General features: G+C 36.5%; 1 protein-coding gene across 1 annotated transcript in view; it reads left to right on the top strand.

Annotated features, from left to right (window-relative positions):
• The window catches only part of LOC128664079 (sodium- and chloride-dependent neutral and basic amino acid transporter B(0+)-like), a 192,865-nt gene that overhangs the window by 103,141 nt on the left and 66,837 nt on the right, over positions 1-22,887 (top strand). Inside the window, exons 7-9 of the mRNA XM_053718760.1 lie at positions 1,604-1,744; positions 10,765-10,993; positions 17,687-17,812. Coding sequence (XP_053574735.1) covers positions 1,604-1,744; positions 10,765-10,993; positions 17,687-17,812 — 496 coding nt within the window. The remainder of the gene's footprint in view (positions 1-1,603; positions 1,745-10,764; positions 10,994-17,686; positions 17,813-22,887) is intronic.

The following is a 22,887-nucleotide window of genomic DNA, read 5'->3' as shown; positions in this document are numbered from 1 at the left end:
TTCAAATGCAAAAAAAATCAAACATAAAGAGTCAGTTGAAAATTCACTGTACTACATTGAAAATACATTATTAACACATTATTTGATGTTTTACTTTGTGATATTAATGTATTTTTGAAAGTAAAAAGTTTTTTATAAAAAGTTGGGACAGACCACTGTGTAACGTCACCTTTTCTTTTAAAAACACTTATTAAGCATTTGGGTACTGAAGACACCAGTTAGTTAAATTTAGCAAACTGAATCTTCCCCCATTCATCCATTAGGCATGTCTTCAGCTGCGCAACTGTACCAGGCCTTTGTTGCCTTATTTTGAGCTTCATAATGTGCCGCACATTTTCAATTGGAGACAGGTCAGGACTGCAGGCAGGCCATGCTAGCACCCGCACTCTCTGTTTACACAACCATGCGCTTGCAATCCTGAAATAATGTGATTTGGCGTTGTCCTGCAGGAAAATGTAGGGATGCCCCTGGAAAAGATGAAGTCTGGATGGCAACATATGTTGCTTCAAAATTTATACATATATTTCGCCATTAATGGTGCCCTCAAAGACGTGCAAGTACCCATCACAGATGACTGTGCTTCTGGACAGCGTTGATGTATGGCTTCTGCTTTGCCTAGTAAAGCCTTAACTTAATCTGTGGATGCAGCGGCGAAAGTCCTTTTGACTGACAAAGGTTTACCAACGTATCCCAGAGCCAATGTCAGGATATCTATTACAGACTCATGATGGTTTTTGAGACAATGGGGTCCGAGAGATCACGTGCATTAAGAAGTGGGTTTCTGCCTTGCCCTTTACGCACCGAGATTTGACCGTATTCCTTGAATCTTTTAATTATAATGTGCACTGTAAAAGAAGAAATGCCCAAAATCCTACCGATTTGTCTTTGGGGAATGTTATTCTCAAAGTGTTGGATTATTTGCTGATGCATCTGTTGGCAGACTGGTGAGCCTCTACCCGTTCTTGCTCTTGAAGCACTAGGCCTTTTTTGGAGGCTCCTTATAAACTATGATTACACGATTGCCTCACCTGTTTCACATCACCTTCTTATTTCAACTAGTCCCATCACTATTAGTCCTAAATTGCCCCTGTCCCAACTTTTTTGGAATGTGTTGCAGTCATTAGATTTGAAATGAGTGTATATATTAAAAAATGCATTAAATTCACAAAGTAAAACATCAAATAATGTGCAAATAATGTGTTTTCAATATAGTACAGGGTGATTCAATTTTCAAATGACTCTTTTGTTTTTTTGCATTTTCCAACTTTTTCGGAATTGGAGTTGTAGAATGACTTGATAAACCCAAGAGAAAACATTAGCAGTTATTACCTATACCCCAGAATGTTTTTAAAATGGAATATTTAATGCACATGGGCAAAACTCAGTGACATTACCCCTGCCATATTGGATGGTGTTAGGAAACAATGTCCCTAAACAGAAACAAACATTTCCTGCTCAGTCAATTAAAGTTATGAAAATAGTAATAAACATTTTTGCCACTACAAAAATTAGCCAGATTAGATTAACCATAATTTGAGATTTTGTGTTTTTGGACACTGTTTTTTCAGGTTCCCACATCACATTATTTAATGGTTTATTCCAGGTCGTCTACTTTACGGCCATATTTCCTTATGTGGTTCTCATCATCTTACTGGTCAGAGGGGCAACTTTACCAGGGGCATTTCAGGGTATTGATTATTACATTGGAATGCAATCAAACTTTACCAAGCTAAAGGACGCAGAGGTATGGACAAAGCAACATGTTTTTGTACCTAAATATCTGCCTTTTTAGTGTGAATGATAGTCAGCATGTGATGATGGATCTAATGAATAGAAGGCTTTGGTGCAAGTGTTTGCATAATATTCAGAGATAAGTAATAGTAGTATTTTTTTACTACTATTTTAAATGAAAATTTCCTAAATCAAAACAGCAAATCACCAAAATGCATGTAGGGTAGAAATCAAAAGAACCTAAATAAAATATAAGTCAGTAACATAAAAAAATGTATTACCTCTTGAGACTCTTAGTACTTTATGTGTGTTTTACTAGCTTCCTGTGGAACAAGACTTATAGATGGATTGATTATTTTGCAGTACTTCCTGAATAGCTGACATATTAAGTTCCTGTTACACTATACCTATTTTTTGTATCTTTATATTAGAATTATGGTAATTTAATATCAGACCACCATCTAATATGGTAGGAAAATAGGTTGCTGCTAGTATTAATCTTTATTTTAGATTACATTACTATGCCATGGTGGAAGCAAATGTTGTTGATAAATGCAATAATCTTTTTTTGGATATGTCTTTGGTCTTTACAAGTGGAAGGAGTATGTTATATTATTTTTGTATTTTCTTTTTCTTCCTACTAGTTTGTGGGCATTTCTTAAATAATCTTAAATGCACGGATGTTATAAGTGTAAGACTGCTATAATGTGAACTACTATATGTTATATATGTTATTTAAAGGGACAGTAAAGTCAAAATTAAACATTAATTATTCAGACAAAAAATGTGATTTTAAACAACTTTCCAATTTACTTCTATTATCAACTTTACTTTTTTTTCTTGGGATCCTTTCTTGAAAAGTAAATCTAGTCAGGCTGGTAAGAACTTAGGAGCGTGCACGTGACTTAGCATTCAGTGGCTGCAGTGTTTGCTACTATGTATTTCAATGCTACAAACAATGTTGCAAACACTGCTGAGAGATGGCTAAATACACATGCATGCTCCTGAGCTCACCTAAGAGATTACCCTTTTAACAAAGGATACCAACCTACAAACCTACAATAAGGGAATATATTTATGATGATACAAGTGATAATGTAGAGGTAAAAAATAAAGAGAGGGGGAAAATCCTAAAACAATATTACTAGGAACATGCTACAACCCCCCCAACATTAGTGACATGGCGGAAAATCAACTACTAATGCAAATAGGCTGCTAATAATACCAGTGCTGTGAGATTTGAACTACCCCAACATAAACTGGGCCAATGAAACTAGTACTACATCTAAGGAAGATAGATTTTTAAATGTTCTCAGGGATAACTTCATGTCACAATTCATAGAGGATTTAACTAGGAATAAAGCTATAATGGATTTAGTGCTATTAAACGATACAGATATAATATCAAACATAGAAATCAAAGAACATTCGAGTAACAGTGATCATAACATGGTCATGTTTAAAATTACTTTCCATAAGCAGTGTTATAAGGGTTCAATTAAGACTTTCAATTTTAAGAAAGCAAAATTGGTAAATAACATCCATTGGGACAAAGTATTATCTAATAAAGATACAGAGGATTAATAGATAACATTTAAAACGTTGTTAAATAAATATACATATCAACACATACCACATGGTTAGAAAAGTAAAATAAATAAATCCAAGCCAATTTGGCTAATTAAAAATGTGTTAAGATAAATTAAGAAAAAACGTAGGGCATTTAACTTATTCAAAGAATATAGTACAGACTCAACATTCCAAATATATAAAGAACGTATCAAAGCATGAAAAAAAGCAACCAAATTAGCCAAAATTTCAAATGAAAGATTAATTGCAAAGGATTTTAAGTCAAACCATAAAAGTACATGTATGGCTAAAATGGTTTTAAAATTTTGCACCAAGCACATCATAATACATTAAAATAAAGTGTTACACTCATATATAAACTATCTGATAAAAAAAAAAAATATAGCCACATAAATATTCATATTTTTTTATAAGGGTGAAAAGGTATATGGTATATGACAAGGTGTTTGAATATAAAGGGCTATATTGTGTCTATATATATATATACAGTATCTATATACAGTTTATATATATATATATATATATATATATATGTATGTGTGTGTGTGTGTTTATGTGTTTATATATGTATATATTTTACATTCCAATCAAGAACATTGGAATGTAAAATATTTATAACTACCTTCGGATTTAGCGCTGTTGGTCGAATGCAGTTTGGGGTTAACGTGCAAGGGAAAAGGTTAGTTTTTTGTTTGTTCTGCACACTCCATTGAAATTTATGGGTACAATAAGTTGTTTGTATGAGTTTCCAAGCTGCATCTACAGCTTGATAAATAGAGACCAATAAATCTAGCACATTCTGTCACTAATTATATTAATTTCTCAATTGTTGGAAATAACCCTAATTTAAAATTTATTTCCCAATAAAAAGAATAAGTATGAATTTAATCTCAGTTGTGTTTGTTATCTATATCATAAAGGAGTTCCCAATTCAGGTTCATGCATCTTTCATTTTGTTAATTGGAGACAAGAATGTCTTTACAGCAATATATTCTTAGAGATGCATTTTCTTTTATTGTTTTGGTTGGTTATTTTTAAATCCCCTACAAAGTATTGTTGACATACCCAGGATCCAAGAGTGATCTATTAAGTTAATACAAGGGGAGAAAATGAGGAGAAAAGTTGATCTATCTCAGGTGCATCTTAATTTCTTAAAATGCAATGTATATGTACTTTGATGACTGTAATTTGCAACCTATGATTGTTAAAAATGTATTACTTATCCTCAATAAAAACATTTAAATATAAAAAAAAAAAAAAAAAAAAAAAAAAAAAAAGAATAAGTATACATAGTTAACAGTTTTGAAATGCATATTTTATTTATACAGTATTTTGATTGCTTTTCCTTTAAATTTAAAAGTGTATTTTTTCTATTCCCCCCAAGAGGCTTGAGTGCACTGAAACTCCTACATAGAGCACTTGGTGATTGGTGTGCAGAAGCTCTTTTATTTGTCCATAATTGACTCTTGCAAAAAAAGATAAGATTAACAACACAAAAGAGACTGCTCAAGGGATGTGTCTGTTCTGCAAAATAATTGAAAGTTTGCTAGCAAATTACAGTTTTACATTTATTAAAACAATTTTTCTTCCTAAGACATGGAGAGTCCACAATGTCATTCCAATTTCTAGTGGGATATTCAACTCCTGGCCAGCAGGAGGAGGCAAAGAGCACCCCAGCAAAGCTGTTAAGTGTAACTTCCCTTACCCATAATCCCCAGTTATTCTCTTTGCCTCTGTCAATGGAGGTTGTGCGAAGGCGAGGAAGTCTTTGCTTTACTTTTAACACTTTGCTACCCCTTTGTTGGTTACTCTGTTCTTTCTTTTCCTACAGGTCCATGACAGGGAGCAAAGTGCCTGCCACACCTAAGGATCAGCATCTATCATGCAGTTGGATCTAAGGTAAGTGCCTTTGCCTTCTAAGTACAGAAGGACAGCAGCACTTAAGATGTCAACCCTCTTTTTCAGATCCTCTCATGGACATAATAATCATCATCTTTTAAGGATTTATATATATATATATATATATATATATATATATGGACAATATATTTGGCACACTTATAATTCAGTATGAGACTTGACATTTGGCTAAGGGATGTAAGGGGTAAATGGTAAAGGATATATTTTATTTTTTAACCAGTGTCTATATTATTAATTTTAAAGCAATTGTATTTGAGGTCTGTGGGCTATTAAGGGATTATTTGCCTATGTGTTTTAAACAAGAGAGCCATTTTTTAACTGACTGTCACTTCGCACATTTTTTACACTTGTAGAAATATTGTGCAGTTTATTTTAGTCCCGCTCACGTGATGCCTGCACTTCCGATTTAGTGGAGCGGTGCAGTTGAGACGATAGTAAGCATTTGCTATGGAGGAGAGGATCTCCAGCTATAGACTTCTCATGTTAGCTTTATTTACATCATCTAACAGGATCATTTAAGAGGAGAGAATCTCTACAAGGAGTCAGTTTTTTCCTCTTACTAGTGGGGTATCTCTTTTGGCGGTAGGAGCCTCAGGCAATCTGAGGTTGTTTCTAAAAGCGACCTTCTATGTTTATTATTATTACAATTTGATATTTAATTTTCATTGATAATTATTTGAATTTTAAAATTGCTTCATTTTATTTTTCATTTCATAATTTTGACATTACTTGTGGGACCTGTTACATTACAGCCATGGATCAGTCCATCTCTATGGATAAATGTTTACTATGTTTAGAGGCCCAAATTGTTATGCCTATGCAATTTTGCTCCTCTTGTTTAACTAAGACTTTAAAATTTAAGGACAAATTACTCCCTTCTGAGCCTACTGTCTCTCAGGATAATGCTGTGCGTGACATGCCTCAGCTTTCTCCTCAAACGTCCCAAGCCTTAATTGTTTCTCATACTGTGCCTTCTGTGTCCTCTCATCCACCTGGGGGTGTTTATTTACCTGGGGATTTTGCTGCTCAGATTTCTTCTGCAGTAACAGTGGCTTTGTCAGCTTTCCCTTCCTCGGGTAAGCGTAAGAGAAAATCTAAGCATCTGCCTGATAGTAAGGCTTCTGACTCTAGATCTGCATTAGCCAATCTTTCTCAAATGTCTGATGAGGAGAATACTTCAGTAGCTTCTGAAGGTGAGATCTCAGACTCTGACACGTTAGCAGAAAAAGCTTCAGAATCTAAAGAGGTTCATTTTAGATTTAAGCTTGGACACCTCCGGTTACTACTGAAAGAGGTTATAGCTACTTTAGATGACTCTGAACCTCCGGTTGCTGTCAACCCCATAAAGTCTTTTAAATTGGATAGAGTTTATGATTTCCCATCTTCTGAGAATGTTCTTCCTGTCCCAAGGAAGATGTCTGAAATTATTACTCAGGAATGGGATAAGCCAGGGGTTCCTTTTTCCCTTTCCCCTGTTTTTAAGAAGATGTTTCCTGTTGCTGACTCTTTTTGATGACTCATGGCGCACTGTTCTTAAAGTAGAAGGAGTTATTTTTACTCTTGTCACGAGAACTACCATTCCTATAGAGGATAGTTGCTCTTTTAAGGATCCAATTGTTAAGAATCTAGAGGCTTACTTAAAAAAGATGTACATCCATCAAGGATTACAGTGGCAACCTGCAGCAAGTATTGCCACGGTTGCGGGAGCAGCATCTTATTAGTGCGATGCATTGTCTGATCTTATTGCAGAGGAAACTATGGTAGAGGAGATCCAAGATAGGATCAAAGCTCTCAAATTGGCCAATACTTTTATCTGTGATGCCAACATGCAGATAATTCGACTGGGAGCAAAAATGTCTAGCTTCACTGTACTAGCCCGCAGAGCTCTGTGGTTAAAATCTTGGTCGGCCAACGTCTCTTCTTAAGCCAAGCTTTTGAATTTACCGTATAAGGGAAAGACTCTGTTTGGATCTGGTCTGGCGGAGATCATTTCAGAGATTACAGGTGGAAAGGGATCGTTCCTACCTCAGGATATGAAGAATAGACCTAGGGGTTGTCAGACTTCACATTTTCGTTCCTTTCATAACTTTAAGGGACAAAAGTCCTCCTCTTCCTCCTCCAAACCTGACCAATCCAGATCCACTTGGAAATCCAGCCAGCCCTGGAACCAGGGAAAACAAAACAAGAAGCCTTCCGCTGATTTTAAATCAGCATGAAGGTTCCGCCCCTGATTTAAGTATGGATCAGGTGGGGGGAAACAGACTTTCTCTTTTTCATCAAGCCAGGATATGCAATGTCCCAGATCCATGGGCTGTGGACATAGTATCCTAGGTTACAGAATGGGATTCAAGTCTTGCCCTCCAAGGAGCAGATTTCTCCTGTGAAGACTATCCTCAAACCAGATAAAGAAGGAGGCCTTTTTAAACTGTGTAAAGGACCTATCCTCCCTGGGAGTTATTGTTCCAGTCCCTCTAAGGAAACAAGGTCTAGAATTCTATTCAAATCTATTTGTGGTTCCCAAAAAGGAGAAAACTTTCCGTCCCATCCTAGACCTCAAGTGTCTCAACAAATTCCTCAGAGTTCCGTCCTTCAAGATGAAAACTATTTGTTCCATTCTTCCTTTGGTACAGGAAGGTTAGTTTATGATGACCATAGACCTGAAGGACGCATCGCATACCTTCATGTTCCCATTCACAGGGAACACCACCAGTTTCTGAGGTTTGCCTTTCTGGACAAGCATATCCAGTTTGTTGCTCTTCCCTTTGGTCTGGCCACGGCTCCCAGAATATTCACACAGGTTCTGGGGGCACTATTGGCAGTGTTCAGTTTCCAGGGAATTGCTGTGGTGCCTTATCTAGACAACATCTTGGTTCAGGCGTCATCTTTTCAACTAGCCCAATCTCATACAGAGATGCTGTTGTCTTTTCTACATTCCCATGGGTGGAAGGTGAATTTGGAAAAGAGTTCTCTAGTTCCATATACCAAAGTGTGTTTCCTAGGGACAATAATAGATTCCCTGTCTATGAAGATTTTCTTGACGGAGGTCAGAAATTCAAAACTTCTTGCTTCCTGCCTTTCTCTCCAGTCTGCCTTTCGTCCATCAGTGGCTTAATGCATGGAGGTGATTGGTCTGATGGTAGCATCCATGGACATCATCCCTTTTGCTCCGTTCCATCTGTGACCGCTGCAGCTTTGTATGCTCTGTCAATGGAACAGTGACCATTCAGATTTATCACAGAGAATAAATCTGGACCCCTTAACAAGAGACTCTCTCTCGTGGTGGATGTCACAGGAACATCTGTCTTGGGGCACTTGCTTTCTGAGACCTTCCTGGGAGATTGTAACCAAGGATGCCAGCCTGTCAGGCTGGGGAGCTGTTTGGGGTTCTCTGTAGGCTCAGGGCCTGTGGTCTCGGGAAGAGACCTCTCTTCCCATAAACATCTTGGAGTTGAGAGCTATCTTCAATGCCCTATCAGCGTGGCCTCAACTGTCTTTAGTCTGGTTTATCAGATTCTAATCAGACAACATCACCTCAGTGGCTTACATCAACCACCAGGGAGGAACTCGGAGTTCCTTAGCCATGAAGGAGGTGACTAGCATTCTGCAGTGGGTGGAAGCTAACGATTGTCTTCTATCTGCCATCCACATTCTAGGAGTGGACAACTGGGAGGCAGATTTTCTGAGCAGACAGACCTTTCATCCCAGGGAGTGGATGTCTCTATCTGGAAGAGTTCGCTCAGATAACCCTCAGGTGGGGGGTTCCAGAGTTGGATCTAATGGCATCCCGACAAAATGCCAAGGTTCCAAAGTACGGTTAAAGGTCAAGAGATCCTCCGGCCATTCTGATAGATGCTCTAGCGGTTCCTTGGATGTTCTCTCTGGCATATCTGTTTCCTCTATTTGCTCTCCTTCCACAAGTCATTGCTCATATCAAACAGGAGAGAACATTGATGATCCTAATAGTTCCTGCATGGCCTCGCAGGATCTGGTTCACGGATCTGGTAAGGATGTCATCTCTACCTCCTTGGAGGTTACCTCAGAGGAAGGACCTTCTAATTCAGGGTCCTTTCCTCCATCCAAACCTAGATTCTCTGAAGAAGCTGACTGCTTGGAGATTGAACGCCTAGTTCTGTCTAAACATGGTTTTTCTGAAGCGGTCATTGAGACTATGCGTCATGCTCGCAAACCTGTTACTTGCAAAATTTACCATAAGATATGGCGTAAATATCTTTATTGGTGTGAATCTAAAGGGTTCTCCTTAAGCCAGGTGAGAATTCCCAAGATTTTGTCTTTTCTTCAGGATGACCTGGAGAAGGGTTTATCGTCAGTACTCTAAAGGATCAGATTTCTGCATTATCTATCCTTTTGCACAAACGTGTGGCAGTCTTACCGGATGTTCATGCCTTTGTTCAGGCCTGTGTTTGCTCCCCTGTGAAGCCTTAGTCTAGTTCTTAAAGTTTTGCAGCAGGCTCCGTTTGAGCCAATGCATGTTGTTGATATAAAATTGTTATCTCTGAAGGTTTTGTTTCCTCTTGCTATTTCTTCTGTTTGCAAAGTGTCTTCGCTTTCAGCTCTGCAGTGTGATTCCCCATACCTTATTTTTCATGCTGATAAGGCAGTCCTTCATATTAAATTGGGTTTTCTCCCTAAGGTGGTGTCAGATTGAAATGTTACTTAGGAAATTGTTGTTCTTTTTGTCCTAATTCTTCATCTCATAAGGAACGTCTTTTGCATAACTTGGATGTTGTGCGCACTCTAAAATTTTACTTACAAGCTACTAAAGAGTTTCGACAATCGTCTGTCCTGTTTGTTGTTTTCTCTGGAAAGCTTAAGGTTTAGAAGGCACTTCTACTACTCTGTCTCTATGGTTGAGAAGTTTGATTCATTTGGCTTATGAGACTGCTGGACAGCAGCCTCCTGAGAGAATTACAGCTCATTCCACTAGGGCTGTCTCCTCTTCTTGGGCTTTAAAAAATGAAGCTTCTGTGGAACAGATTTGCAAGGCGGCAACATTGTCCTCTCTGCATACTTTTTCTAAATGCTACAAATATGATACTTTTGCCTCGACTGAGGCTTCTTTTGGGAGAAAGGTTCTTCAAGTGGTGGTGCCTTCTGTTTAGGTCCTCCTGCCTTTTTCTCCCTCCCTGTTCCCACTAGTAATTGGAATGACGTTGTTGACTCTCCATGTCTTAGGAAAGAAAACAAAATTTATGATTACCTGATAAATTTCTTTCTTTCCGGACATGGAGAGTCCACGACCCCGCCCTCTTCTTAATTATAATTCAGCAGTTCTTTTAGTACACTTAACAGTTTGCTGGGGTGCTCTTTGCCTCCTCCTGCTGGCCAGGAGTTGAATATCCCACTAGTAATTGGAATGACGTCATGGACTCTCCATGTCCGGAAAGAAAGAATTTTATCAGGTAAGCATAAATTTTGTTATTTTGCATACGGATCTTTTGCAACAAATGTATTTCTAATGCATATATTAAAATAGCTTTAATTACTTTTTCATTTTTATTTTAGGTTTGGAAAGATGCTGCTACTCAGATCTTTTATTCACTTTCTACAGCCTGGGGTGGACTTATAGCGCTGTCATCTTATAATAAATTCCACAATAACTGCTATTTAGATGCTATAGTGGTTTGTGTCGCTAACTGTCTCACAAGTGTGTTTGCTGGATTTGCCATTTTTTCAATCCTTGGACATATGGCTTTTGTTTCAGAGAAATCTGTCCCCGATGTGGTAGATTCAGGTAAACGTCTATATGTAATCAATAATGTATAATATGTTTATCTAGAACATTAATTGTTTTTCATTTTTTGACAGACAATGTACTAGTTATTTAGATGAGCTCATCCTTGATGTACTGCTTTACATAGTTTGTGATAATTTGTGACATATTATTTTACTCTTATTAGTAGGTAAAATAATAATTTGCTTCTTATTTTTTAAACCAGAGTCACTGGCTGATCCTTCTGATCTGTCTGATAAGCATGCAAGGGTGAGAGTAGAAACTGCTGGGTCCCGAAAACAGAAAAAAAACTTTCTCAATCCCTTCTACATCCAATACATTCATAAGTGCAAATATATTTAACAGGGACAAAGAAATCATGGGATGAAAGATGTGCACAAAAATGCAATTCTTGCTAAATAAAGTTTTATCCTATCCAAAATACTTTAATTGTTGCTAAAAGAAATGTACAAGCTATACGATTTGGGAGTACAATATGGCATTAAAGATGGCAGCACTATTTCCTGCCATGTATTGCTCCAGATGCCTACCTAGGTATCTCCTCAACACAGAAAATCATAGGAATAAAGCAAATTTGATAATAGAAGTAAAATGGAAACTTTTTTAAAATGGTTTGTTCTGTCTGAACAGAAAAGTTTTGTTGTTCATATCCCTTTAAAGGGACAGTCTACTCCAAAAATGTTATTGTTTAAAAAGATAGATAATCCTTTTATCACCCATTCTCCAGTTTTGCATAACCAACACAGCAATATTAATTTACTTTTTACGTCTGTGATTACCTTGTATCTGAACCCCTGCAGACAGCCCCCTTATTTAAGTGCTATTTACAGATTTGCATTTTAGCCAATTAGTTCTTAGTACAATGTTATCTATGTGGCACACATGAACTAGCAGTGTCTTGCTTAGGTATGGGTGAAAGTGATGAAAGTGCAATTCGCTTGGTAGAACAAATAGTCTTGTGGAAATTGTTTTCACACAATCAAAGTTGATAAAAAATTAAGGTCCATTAAAATTCGGTAATTGTTTTTTCTGGGTTTTCAAATGTTACTTTAGTTTTCGAATGTTCATAATTAGATCAAATTTTCACATACGAAATTTTCGAATATAACATTTGATTTAACAAATACTAAACAGAAGAACAATAGTTCATGTGGTACAGAAGTTAGTAAATTGATACATAATATATACAAATATATTGATTAGATTTTTTCTATTTCGAATATTGCAGAATCTGAATATTACATTTAAAGAGAGCATTAGAAATACTATTACAAATATATAAATTCAAATTTTTCAAATTTAAATATTGCTTAATTAAATTCAAATGATACAATATAGAATTAGAGAAATTCTAAATGAATATTACATTTAAATATAGCATTAGAAATACTGGCCTAGATTACGAGTTGTGCATTAGCCTTAAAAATCAGCGTTAAGAGGTCCTAACGCTGCTTTTTAACGCCCGCTGGTATTACGAGTCTTGCAGGTACAGGTGTATCGCTCACTTTTTTGGCCAAACTCGGAAATACCGCAAATCCACTTACATCAATTGCGTATCCTATATTTTCAATGGGACTTGCATAGCGCCGGTATTACGAGTCTGCAAAAAAGTGAGTGATAGACCCTCTCCTGTCAAGCCTGGTACCGCATTTAAAAGTCAGTAGTTGAGAGTTTTACACTACAACACCGTAGCATAAAACTCTTAACTAAAGTGCTAAAAAGTACACTAACACCCATAAACTACCTATTAACCCCTAAACCGAGGCCCCCCCACATTGCAAACACTAAAATAAAATTTTTAACTCCTAATCTGCCGAACCGGACATCGCCGCACTATAAAAAACATATTAACCCCTAAACCGCCGCACTCCAGCATCACAAACACTAGTTAAATATTATTAACCCCTAATCTGCCATCCCTAACATGGCCGTCAACTACCTACATTTATTAACCCCTAATCTGCTGCCCCCAACGTCGCAGCCACTATAATAAAGTTATTAACCCCTAAACCTAAGTCTAACCCTAACCCCCCTAACTTAAATATAATTTAAATAAATCTAAATAAAATTACTACAATTAACTAAATAATTCCTATTTAAAACGAAATAATTACCTATAAAATAAACCCTAAGCTAGCTACAATATAACTAATAGTTACATTGTAGCTAGCTTAGGGTTTATTTTTATTTTACAGGCAACTTTGTATTTATTTTAACTAGGTACAATAGTTATTAAATAGTTATTAACTATTTAATAACTACCTAGTTAAAATAAAGACAAATTTACCTGTAAAATAAAACCTAACCTAAGTTACAATTACATCTAACACTACACTATAATTAAATTAATTACCTAAATTAAATACAATTAATTACAATTAAATAAAATTATCTAAAGTACGAAAAACCCCCCACTAAATTACAGAAAATAATAAAGAAATTACAAGATTTTTAAACTAATTACACCTACTCTAATCCCCCTAACAAAATAAAAAAGCCCCCCAAAATAAAAAAAAAGCCCTACCCTAAACTAAATTACAAATAGCCCTTAAAAGGGCCTTTTGCGGGGCATTGCCCCAAAGTAATCAGCTCTTTTATCTGAAAATAAAAGTACAAATCCCCCCCACAACATTAAAACCCACCACCCACACAACCAACCCTACTCTAAAACCCACCCAATCCCCCCTTAAAAAAACCTAACACTAACCCCTTGAAGATCACCCTACCGTGACAAGTCTTCACCCAACCGGGCAGAAGTGGTCCTCCAGACGGGCAGAGGTCTTCATCCAACCGGGCAGAAGTGGTCCTCCAGACGGGCAGAAATCTTCATCCAGACGGCATCTTCTATATTCTATCTTCATCCATCCGGCGCGGAGCGGGTCCATCTTCAAGACATCCGACGCGGAGCATCCTCTTCTTCTGATGGCCGACGACTGAATAAAGGTTCCTTTAAATGATGTCATCCAAGATGGCGTCCCTTCAATTCCAATTGGCTGATAGAATTCTATCAGCCAATCGGAATTAAGGTAGAAAAAATCCTATTGGCTTATGCAATCAGCCAATAGGATTGAACTGGCATTCTATTGGCTGATTGGAACAGCCAATAGAATGCCAGCTCAATCCTATTGGCTGATTGGATCAGATAAAAAAACAAGCAGTAGATTTTTTTGACAAATTTTAAAGTTTAATTTCCCTGTCCCCTGCACAAATAAAGATAAGGGCTCTATTTATTATTTGTTGAGCAGACAAAATTTGCTGAAGTGAATCATGTCCGCTGGATATTGCTGCAGGCATTTCACCCTAAGTGCTTGTGCAATGCCGCCCCCTGTTCACTGGCGGATAAATGGCCGCTATCAGGGGCTGCCAATTATTCTGATTCTATCGGATAAGGATGATTTCAATCATCCACCTTTTAAGTGGCGGACAGATTAAGGAGCTGCGGTCTTATGACCGCTGATTCTTAACGTTTGTTTCCGACGAGCCTGAAATGATGGGCTTCCAAAGCACTTGATAAATGGAACCCAAAAAGTACAATTTTATAGCATCATTTAAATTTTATTTTTTTAGTATTTTTTTTACAATTACCTGTTCTATCTGCATCATTAAGGTTTAATCTTTACTGATAATGATGCTTACTTATGGGCATTCTCTTGAAAGAGAAAATTTAGTTTGGGTCTTGACAGAAACCTTTTAGGGCCCAATTCTCTAAAGCTCTCTATTCTGGTGAGATCATCTAAGAAGTTCCTTCAACAGAGTAAAGTCCATCAAAAAGAATTCTAGAAAGGCAAATGTTTCTCTAGAGATGTTTATCTAGCTAGAGTTCTGGATGTGAAGGAGAGACACATTATGATACGATGCCCAAAAGTTTTTGCATGATTTTTTCCATGCTGGTAGGTGTTTAATAATCAGACCCTTAGAGAGATGACCTTTCTCAGGATCACATTGAACATGTTCAATTCTAGTTCTTTTCATAGCAAAATATCCTATTTTTATAAGAACTACTAGGACTATATATAAATCCATATCCAGAACTTTTAAAACATCATCTCAGAACAAACTTGAAGAGGCCTGGATGTCTAGACATACTCCAGTGTAGTTTTACAAGTTTTATACAGGATATAATGATGGTAAAAGTGTTTTGAATGGTTATTCAATGCCACCTAGATATCACTTTCCTCTTCTATGAAATGGTCAGAGGGGTATATTCATATTCTTAAAAGTGTGTCAAACCTTTTTCTACAGTAATTCATTGTTACAGTCTATGGGAATTATGTAGATAAATCATTTGATAAACTATTCTGAAGGATTAGAATATTCACATTTATTATTTTGGACCCACATGAATCCAGAGAAAGTTAGTTTAGTATGAAACATGTTTTACTTGAAGTTTGTGCCTCTTTATTTCACTCTAACTATAACTCAAATATTCCTTCTAAGGTCCTGCAAAAATCAAACACCAGGGAATTTTAGTCACTAAGGCCGTGTTTATATAGTTGCTAATAATAAATTATAAGCAGCAAATAAACATTGATTTTTTCTTTTTACTGGATAATGTTTCTCAGCAGTTTACACACCTCTTTTTTTAATTATTTATTTGCATCATGTCTACACTGTAAAAATGATCATTTTCCATTTGCATATGGACATGATGGGTATACAAAGCTTGTTTGTTCAATTACTTATTTTTTAAAAAAATTTTTTTTTGGCAAGATTTTCTTCTGAAATCAAGAAGAGTGCAGTAAATTATTTTCTTTAAGATGAAAGTGGCAGCAACTGATATCACCTTCTATTACAGAATTTTAACTATTCTCATAGTATAAATTATAAAATTGCCAAGTTACAAGGTTTAAAACACCACCAAAAGTTCCAAACCTCACTCTACAGAATAAGGTTTGTCTTTGCCAAATAATATTTCTATTACTGTTAGGAGATGGCAACACAATGTTCTAGATATTCGAAATTTCAATTATTGAAAACATGACTTTTGTAAATTCTGATTTTCTTTAAAAATTTGTGCAAAAGATGTCAGTCACCAAAAAACAAAATTGAATCAAACATTAAATCATGATCATAATGAAAGGATTGCCAATAGTAATCCCATTTAAAAAAAAAAAGAAAGTATTGTAACTCACAATCACAAACATTTGAGTATAAAGTAAAAACAAACATTTTAGGAACGGGATTGCTAAATGCAATTTCTAATTGTTATAGCCATGATTTAAATTAACTTGTGTCTCCCACAGAGCATGTTAGCTGTACAAAATATAGCGCATATGGCTATTATATACATATACATATGTTAATGTATGTCCTGATGACCAATTCCCATGGACTATACAATAGTGATGGATACTCACATATATGTAAAAAAAGGCCCAATTTACACAAAGTTTTTCGTGAGCTGGTAAAATATAATGCAAAAGTATGTACACTGTGTATTAAAAATAAACTGATGCAGGATTTTGTGAAGCAATATTTTTACCGTTTTACACCAGCAGATTATTGGCAACTATGTAAACTTCCAAAAAATAATGCTAAACAACGCTAAAAACATTTACAGTTGTTAAGAGATTTCAAATTGAAACATAATAGTTTAGAAGAGGGTAAAAAGTTTTTCCTTCAGACAATAGAGTTTACATGCTGCAGGGTAACTATTGGTTTAATGGTGGCAGCACTTTACATATTTCCCTTTGCTGGTTTTACATTATATTTTCTTAGCTCAGCTGAATTACACATGTTTTTTAAGAATATTTTCAAAATGAAAATGTTAGCCTCTCAGCTGATGAGTGATAAGAAACCAGATTTTCATGTTGGGGTGCAGTTTATAATATCATCATAACACCAGATAATTGGTCTTCTTACTGATAAACATTCTGGAGATCAGAATAGTTTTCTTGCTCTAAAACCTGTAATCTCTTGTCACCCATGCAGTATCTCAGGATTCAATCTAGTGTTATGATATAAGTGTATATTAAGTGCTAGATTACAAGTGGCGTGCTATTGTGAGTGTGAGAAGCAAAAACGTGATTGCAAAATTGCAGATTTTTTTTTGCGCTCAAGTCCACATTACAAGTGACCCTGTGTTTAAAGTACAGCAAATTTGCTTGCACAAACTCTTAATAATTTATGCTCCCCATATTTTCTATGGGTGGCGTAGAGCATTAATGTGCACTCGGATTACAAGTTAAAAGTAAATGCAAATGTTTCGTTTGAAATCAAAGCTTATATAAAGAGTTTGGGCTGTCAACAAGCACTAACCCCCGCCCCCCTAGATAATAAAGTTATTCCAACTACACTATTTACCCCTAAACCACAACATCCCAACTAAAAATTCCACCTCTACACTATTAACCACTAAACTGCCACACCCCCCATCGTAAATTACCATTTCACACTATTAACCCCCACGATATATCAATCTTTTTATATCTATAATTTTTCTATCTACCTATCTTTATCTATCTATCTATCTATCTATCTATCTATCTTTGTATTTCTGTCTGTCTGTCTCTATCTGTCTGTCTGCCTATCTTTATATTTATGTATCAAACATGTTCTTAGTGTTCAGTCTTTTAAAATACGAAAAATGTAAAAACATCACAAACAACTCAATATGCTTTTGTCAAATTGTTTCTTGTATATAACTACTTAATATAGTATGTAATCATACTGAATCTGTAATTTGTCTAATAGGGTTCGGTTTGGCATTTATTGCCTATCCAGAGGCATTGTCACAGCTACCAGTATCTCCTCTTTGGTCATTCCTCTTTTTTATTATGCTTTTGACTTTGGGCCTGGATTCTCAGTTTGCTATGATTGGTAAGCATGGCTTCTTTTCTGTCTGCAGTGGCAAAAGGATATCTGTTTAAAGTTATTACTACACATATTTGTGTCTCCCATACTCAATTTTACTTGAGCAATGCTAATTTGTATTCAAATGTAGTTATTATGTAAGTTTAAGAGCTTTCTGAAAGCCCTTATAAGCTGACATTCAAGCATGAAACACCCAAGGTATTTAATATTGTGTCCCAAGCTGAGTGCAGTTCCAACCTATGGAATTGATTGTCGTTGTGTGTGTGTGTTTGTTAGTGCTACTTCTATGCATCAAAAGTGAAATGTTGCAAGAAATATGCAGCTCCATTGGCTATAATGCACAGAACTCGCTGTGATAAGGTCAGTTACAAATTCCTTTGAATTAACCAATTTTGACCTGCGACAAGTTGTTTATTCATTGAGATATTAGTTTCACATAAAGGCTTTATTAAATCTTAGACAAATTATTAAATTACAGCATCCCATCAACCTGCTCATGTAAATGCCAAGCTGACATCCCAGAATACAGCCCATTCTCTGCCAGTCTGTAGTTTCTACTTAACATAGGGCAAACACCTGGTAAATATTATTTGCTGAGTACAATGTAACAGATGCAGAAGTACCTTGGTGCTCTGATAAATTTCTCTTCTGTATATATTAGAAAGAGCCTAGATTACAAGTGGGGCGCTGTGAGTGCGCTATCCATATAGTGAGCCTACCCTAAGAATAGCTCACAATCTGATATTATGTAATTGGTTAAAGAAATTTACAGGGAATGTTAGATTTTTTAGTGCGGGCCTCACTAACATAGCTCATATTACAAATGGTGAGTGTGTGTATGCATGTATATGTACATGTGTATGTGAGCACAGTATGTGTGCACATACATATGTACACACATACACATACATACATTATATATATTTATGTATATATATATATATATATATATATATACATACATACATAAAAAATTAAGAGACCACTGCAAAATTATTTATAGGTATGTATTTAAACATTTTTGTTTTATTCTATAAACTACTGACAGCATTTTTCCCTAATTCCATATAAAAATATTGTCATTTAGAGCATCTTTTTGAAGAAAATGAAAACTGGTCAAAATAACAAAGATGCAGTGTTTTCAGACCTTGAATAATGCAATGAAAACAAGTTCAGACCTGTGTGGCATGGAGCATTAACCTGCTGGAAAAAAACAATCTTCAGAGAAACATTGTCAGAGGAGAAGGAAGCAAGTTTTCTTCCAGAATAACCTTGTATGTGGCTTGATTAATGCGTCCTTTACAAAGATAAATTTGCCCGATTCCAGCCTTGCTGAAGCCTCCCCAGATCATCACCGATCCTCCACCAGATTTCCACAATGGATATGAGACATTGTGGCTTGTAGGCCTCTCCAAGTCTCTATCCAACCATTAGACAACCAAGTGTTCGGCAAAGCTAAAAATTGGACTCATCAGAGAAGATGACCTTACTCCAGTCCTCAACGGTCCAATCCTTATGGTCTTTTCCATACCTCAGCCTGAATTTTCTTGTTTCTTTGTTTGTTTATACTCTGCCGATGTCTAGGCTGGCTTTCCTTCACACATCCAGTGATTTGGATCTATGGATACAGCATAACAAGAGGATATTCTTGATTGGGAAAAACATTGAGTCCCTGTCAACACCCGCATTGACGTCTCTACAGTAGGCATACCTTCCATCTGAGGCACCGTTCAAGAGATGCAGAGAGATCACTGAGATACTTCCTGAACTCACTGTGTTAACGCAGATGAGGAGGTGGGAGAACAGGAAGTTGGAGGTGGCTATACACCAAACCACCAAAGGAACTGACCAAACCCATACGGCCATGAGGAGGAAGATGTTCCTTTTATAGGGACTCTATTACACTTACCTACTTTACCTATTTGGTGAGTTACAATCAATGAGTACAAGTACTGATTAAAAACTGCCCACTTGAATTTCCCTTTTTCCATACCTAAAAGGAAATTGCTACATACACAGCACCAGCATCATAACGATTTTGAACTGCATATAGTCAAATAAAGGAACTTTCACTCTAATGACATATTGGAATATGGACACTCACAGATGAGAGACTATATACATATATAAGCTGCATCCAATTCTTTGGACTCTTTCCAATACTGTATAGTACTCAAAGTAGCTCAAAGAAACATTTTCCATTTTTCATTTCATTTTTTTGTAATTTAAGTCTATATTGTATCTACAGGGAGTGCAGAATTATTAGGCAAATGAGTATTTTGACCACATCATCCTCTTTATGCATGTTGTCTTACTCCAAGCTGTATAGGCTCGAAAGCCTACTACCGATTAAGCATATTAGGTGATGTGAATCTCTGTAATGAGAAGGGGTGTGGTCTAATGATATCAACACCCTATATCAGGTGTGCATAATTATTAGGCAACTTCCTTTCCTTTGGCAAAATGGGTCAAAAGAAGGACTTGACAGGCTGAGAAAAGTCAAAAATAGTGAGATATCTTGCAGAGGGATGCAGCACTCTTAAAATTGCAAAGCTTCTGAAGCGTGATCATCGAACAATCAAGCGTTTCATTCAAAATAGTCAACAGGGTCGCAAGAAGCGTGTGGAAAAACCAAGGCGCAAAATAACTGCCCATGAACTGAGAAAAGTCAAGCGTGCAGCTGCCAAGATGCCACTTGCCACCAGTTTGGCCATATTACTGAGCTGCAACATCACTGGAGTGCCCAAAAGCACAAGGTGTGCAATACTCAGAGACATGGCCAATGTAAGAAAGGCTGAAAGACGACCACCACTGAACAAGACACACAAGCTGAAACGTCAAGACTGGGCCAAGAAATATCTCAAGACTGATTTTTCTAAGGTTTTATGGACTGATGAAATGAGAGTGAGTCTTGATGGGCCAGATGGATGGGCCCGTGGCTGGATTGGTAAAGGGCAGAGAGCTCCAGTCCGACTCAGACGCCAGCAAGGTGGAGGTGGAGTACTGGTTTGGGCTGGTATCATCAAAGATGAGCTTGTGGAGCCTTTTCGGGTTGAGGATGGAGTCAAGCTCAACTCCCAGTCCTACTGCCAGTTTCTGGAAGACACCTTCTTCAAGCAGTGGTACAGGAAGAAGTCTGCATCCTTCAAGAAAAACATGATTTTCATGCAGGACAATGCTCCCTCACACGCGTCCAAGTACTCCACAGCGTGGCTGGCAAGAAAGGGTATAAAAGAAGAAAATCTAATGACATGGCCTCCTTGTTCACCTGATCTGAACCCCATTGAGAACCTGTGGTCCATCATCAAATGTGAGATTTACAAGGAGGGAAAACAGTACACCTCTCTGAACAGTGTCTGGGAGGCTGTGGTTGCTGCTGCACGCAATGTTGATGGTGAACAGATCAAAACACTGACAGAATCCATGGATGGCAGGCTTTTGAGTGTCCTTGCAAAGAAAGGTGGCTATATTGGTCACTGATTTGTTTTTGTTTTGTTTTTGAATGTCAGAAATGTATATTTGTGAATGTTGAGATGTTATATTGGTTTCACTGGTAAAAATAAATAATTGAAATGGGTATATATTTGTTTTTTGTTAAGTTGCCTAATAATTATGCACAATAATAGTCACCTGCACACACAGATATCCCCCTAAAATAGCTATAACTAAAAACAAACTAAAAACTACTTCCAAAACTATTCAGCTTTGATATTAATGAGTTTTTTGGGTTCATTGAGAACATGGTTGTTGTTCAATAATAAAATTAATCCTCAAAAATACAACTTGCCTAATAATTCTGCACTCCCTGTATATTCAGCATAACAGGTGAAACAACTTAAACTGCTTATTACATATGTATGCTGTTTAGTTCTGTTTATAGATATATTCTAAATGATTTATCATTTTTAGTAGTATGCTGCTGCAGCAACTTACTGTGCACTAATAATGTAAATATTCTGTACATTATCTCTTGTTGTCGTGTCTAGTAGGGCCATAAAACTCTTTTGGCAGTCATCATTTAGTTAAACTGCATACTACTTATAATATTCGGAGCGAGCAAATTACTAATACGACATAGCTGTCCTCAAAGCCGCTTAAAGGTGAGTCCGTTATGGGAGCAGGCATCGGAAATAAGATCCGATATCTCCGCGGCTAGGATTTGCTGTTCTTCAACAGTTACCGACCGCGTTGGAGATTTTGCTCACTCCCCTAGGGCTTACCTTGGATTCACAGTGACCAGCAGTATTGATAATATCCACTTATTTGGAGGAATTCTACTAGCAACTAGCAAAGAACTACAAGCAAGATTAAAGTAAAATAAAGACTTTGTACCGGACTGCTGCTTATATATGTTTAAAACCTGCAGCAACACAGAGAGTATACTCTGATATATTGAGCAAAGTATATTGATCCTTATACACTCTTCTCAAGGGGTATTATATTTGCTTTGTCTTCGCTATAGTGTCATTAGTGATTTTTGCATTATGTTCACTGGTGTATTGTTATATAGAAACATAGAAACATAGAATTTGACGGTAGATAAGAACCAAAAAGGCCCATCAAGTCTACCCATATTACATGTTACTTTTTCCTTAGGATAGCCTTATGCATGTCCCAGGCATTTTTAAATTCCTTTACAGTCTTTGTGTTTACCACCTCAAATGGAAGTTTATTCCATGAATCCACCACCCTTTCTGTAAAAAAATGCTTCCTCAAATTTCTCCTGAATCTACTACCCTCTAACTTTAGATTGTGACCCCTTGTTTTGGCATTTATTTTTTTGCAAAATTTTTCTGTACAATTTTATATTGTACAGAATATAAATTTGTCACTATCGTAAATGTAAATTGTCTATACAGCTGATGGTGACTTTTATGTTCACCCTTTCAGAGGTTCTATTTAGCCTCTGGTGATTAAATTGGTTAATATTGGACAAGAGTGCTACTTGTGATATCTCTTTTTTGCTTCTTTGTCATTTTTTACTTATTCACTTAGATCTCAGCACCGGTATAGATTTATACCCTTTGTCTGGACCTCCCTATTATTCTGAGCTGAAATTAAAGTGCCAGTAATCCTAAAAA

This window comes from Bombina bombina, chromosome 1, assembly GCF_027579735.1.
Source record: "Bombina bombina isolate aBomBom1 chromosome 1, aBomBom1.pri, whole genome shotgun sequence".
NCBI lineage: Eukaryota > Metazoa > Chordata > Amphibia > Anura > Bombinatoridae > Bombina > Bombina bombina.
Note: the sequence above shows the minus strand (reverse complement) of the source record. Positions and strands in the feature narration are given on the sequence as shown.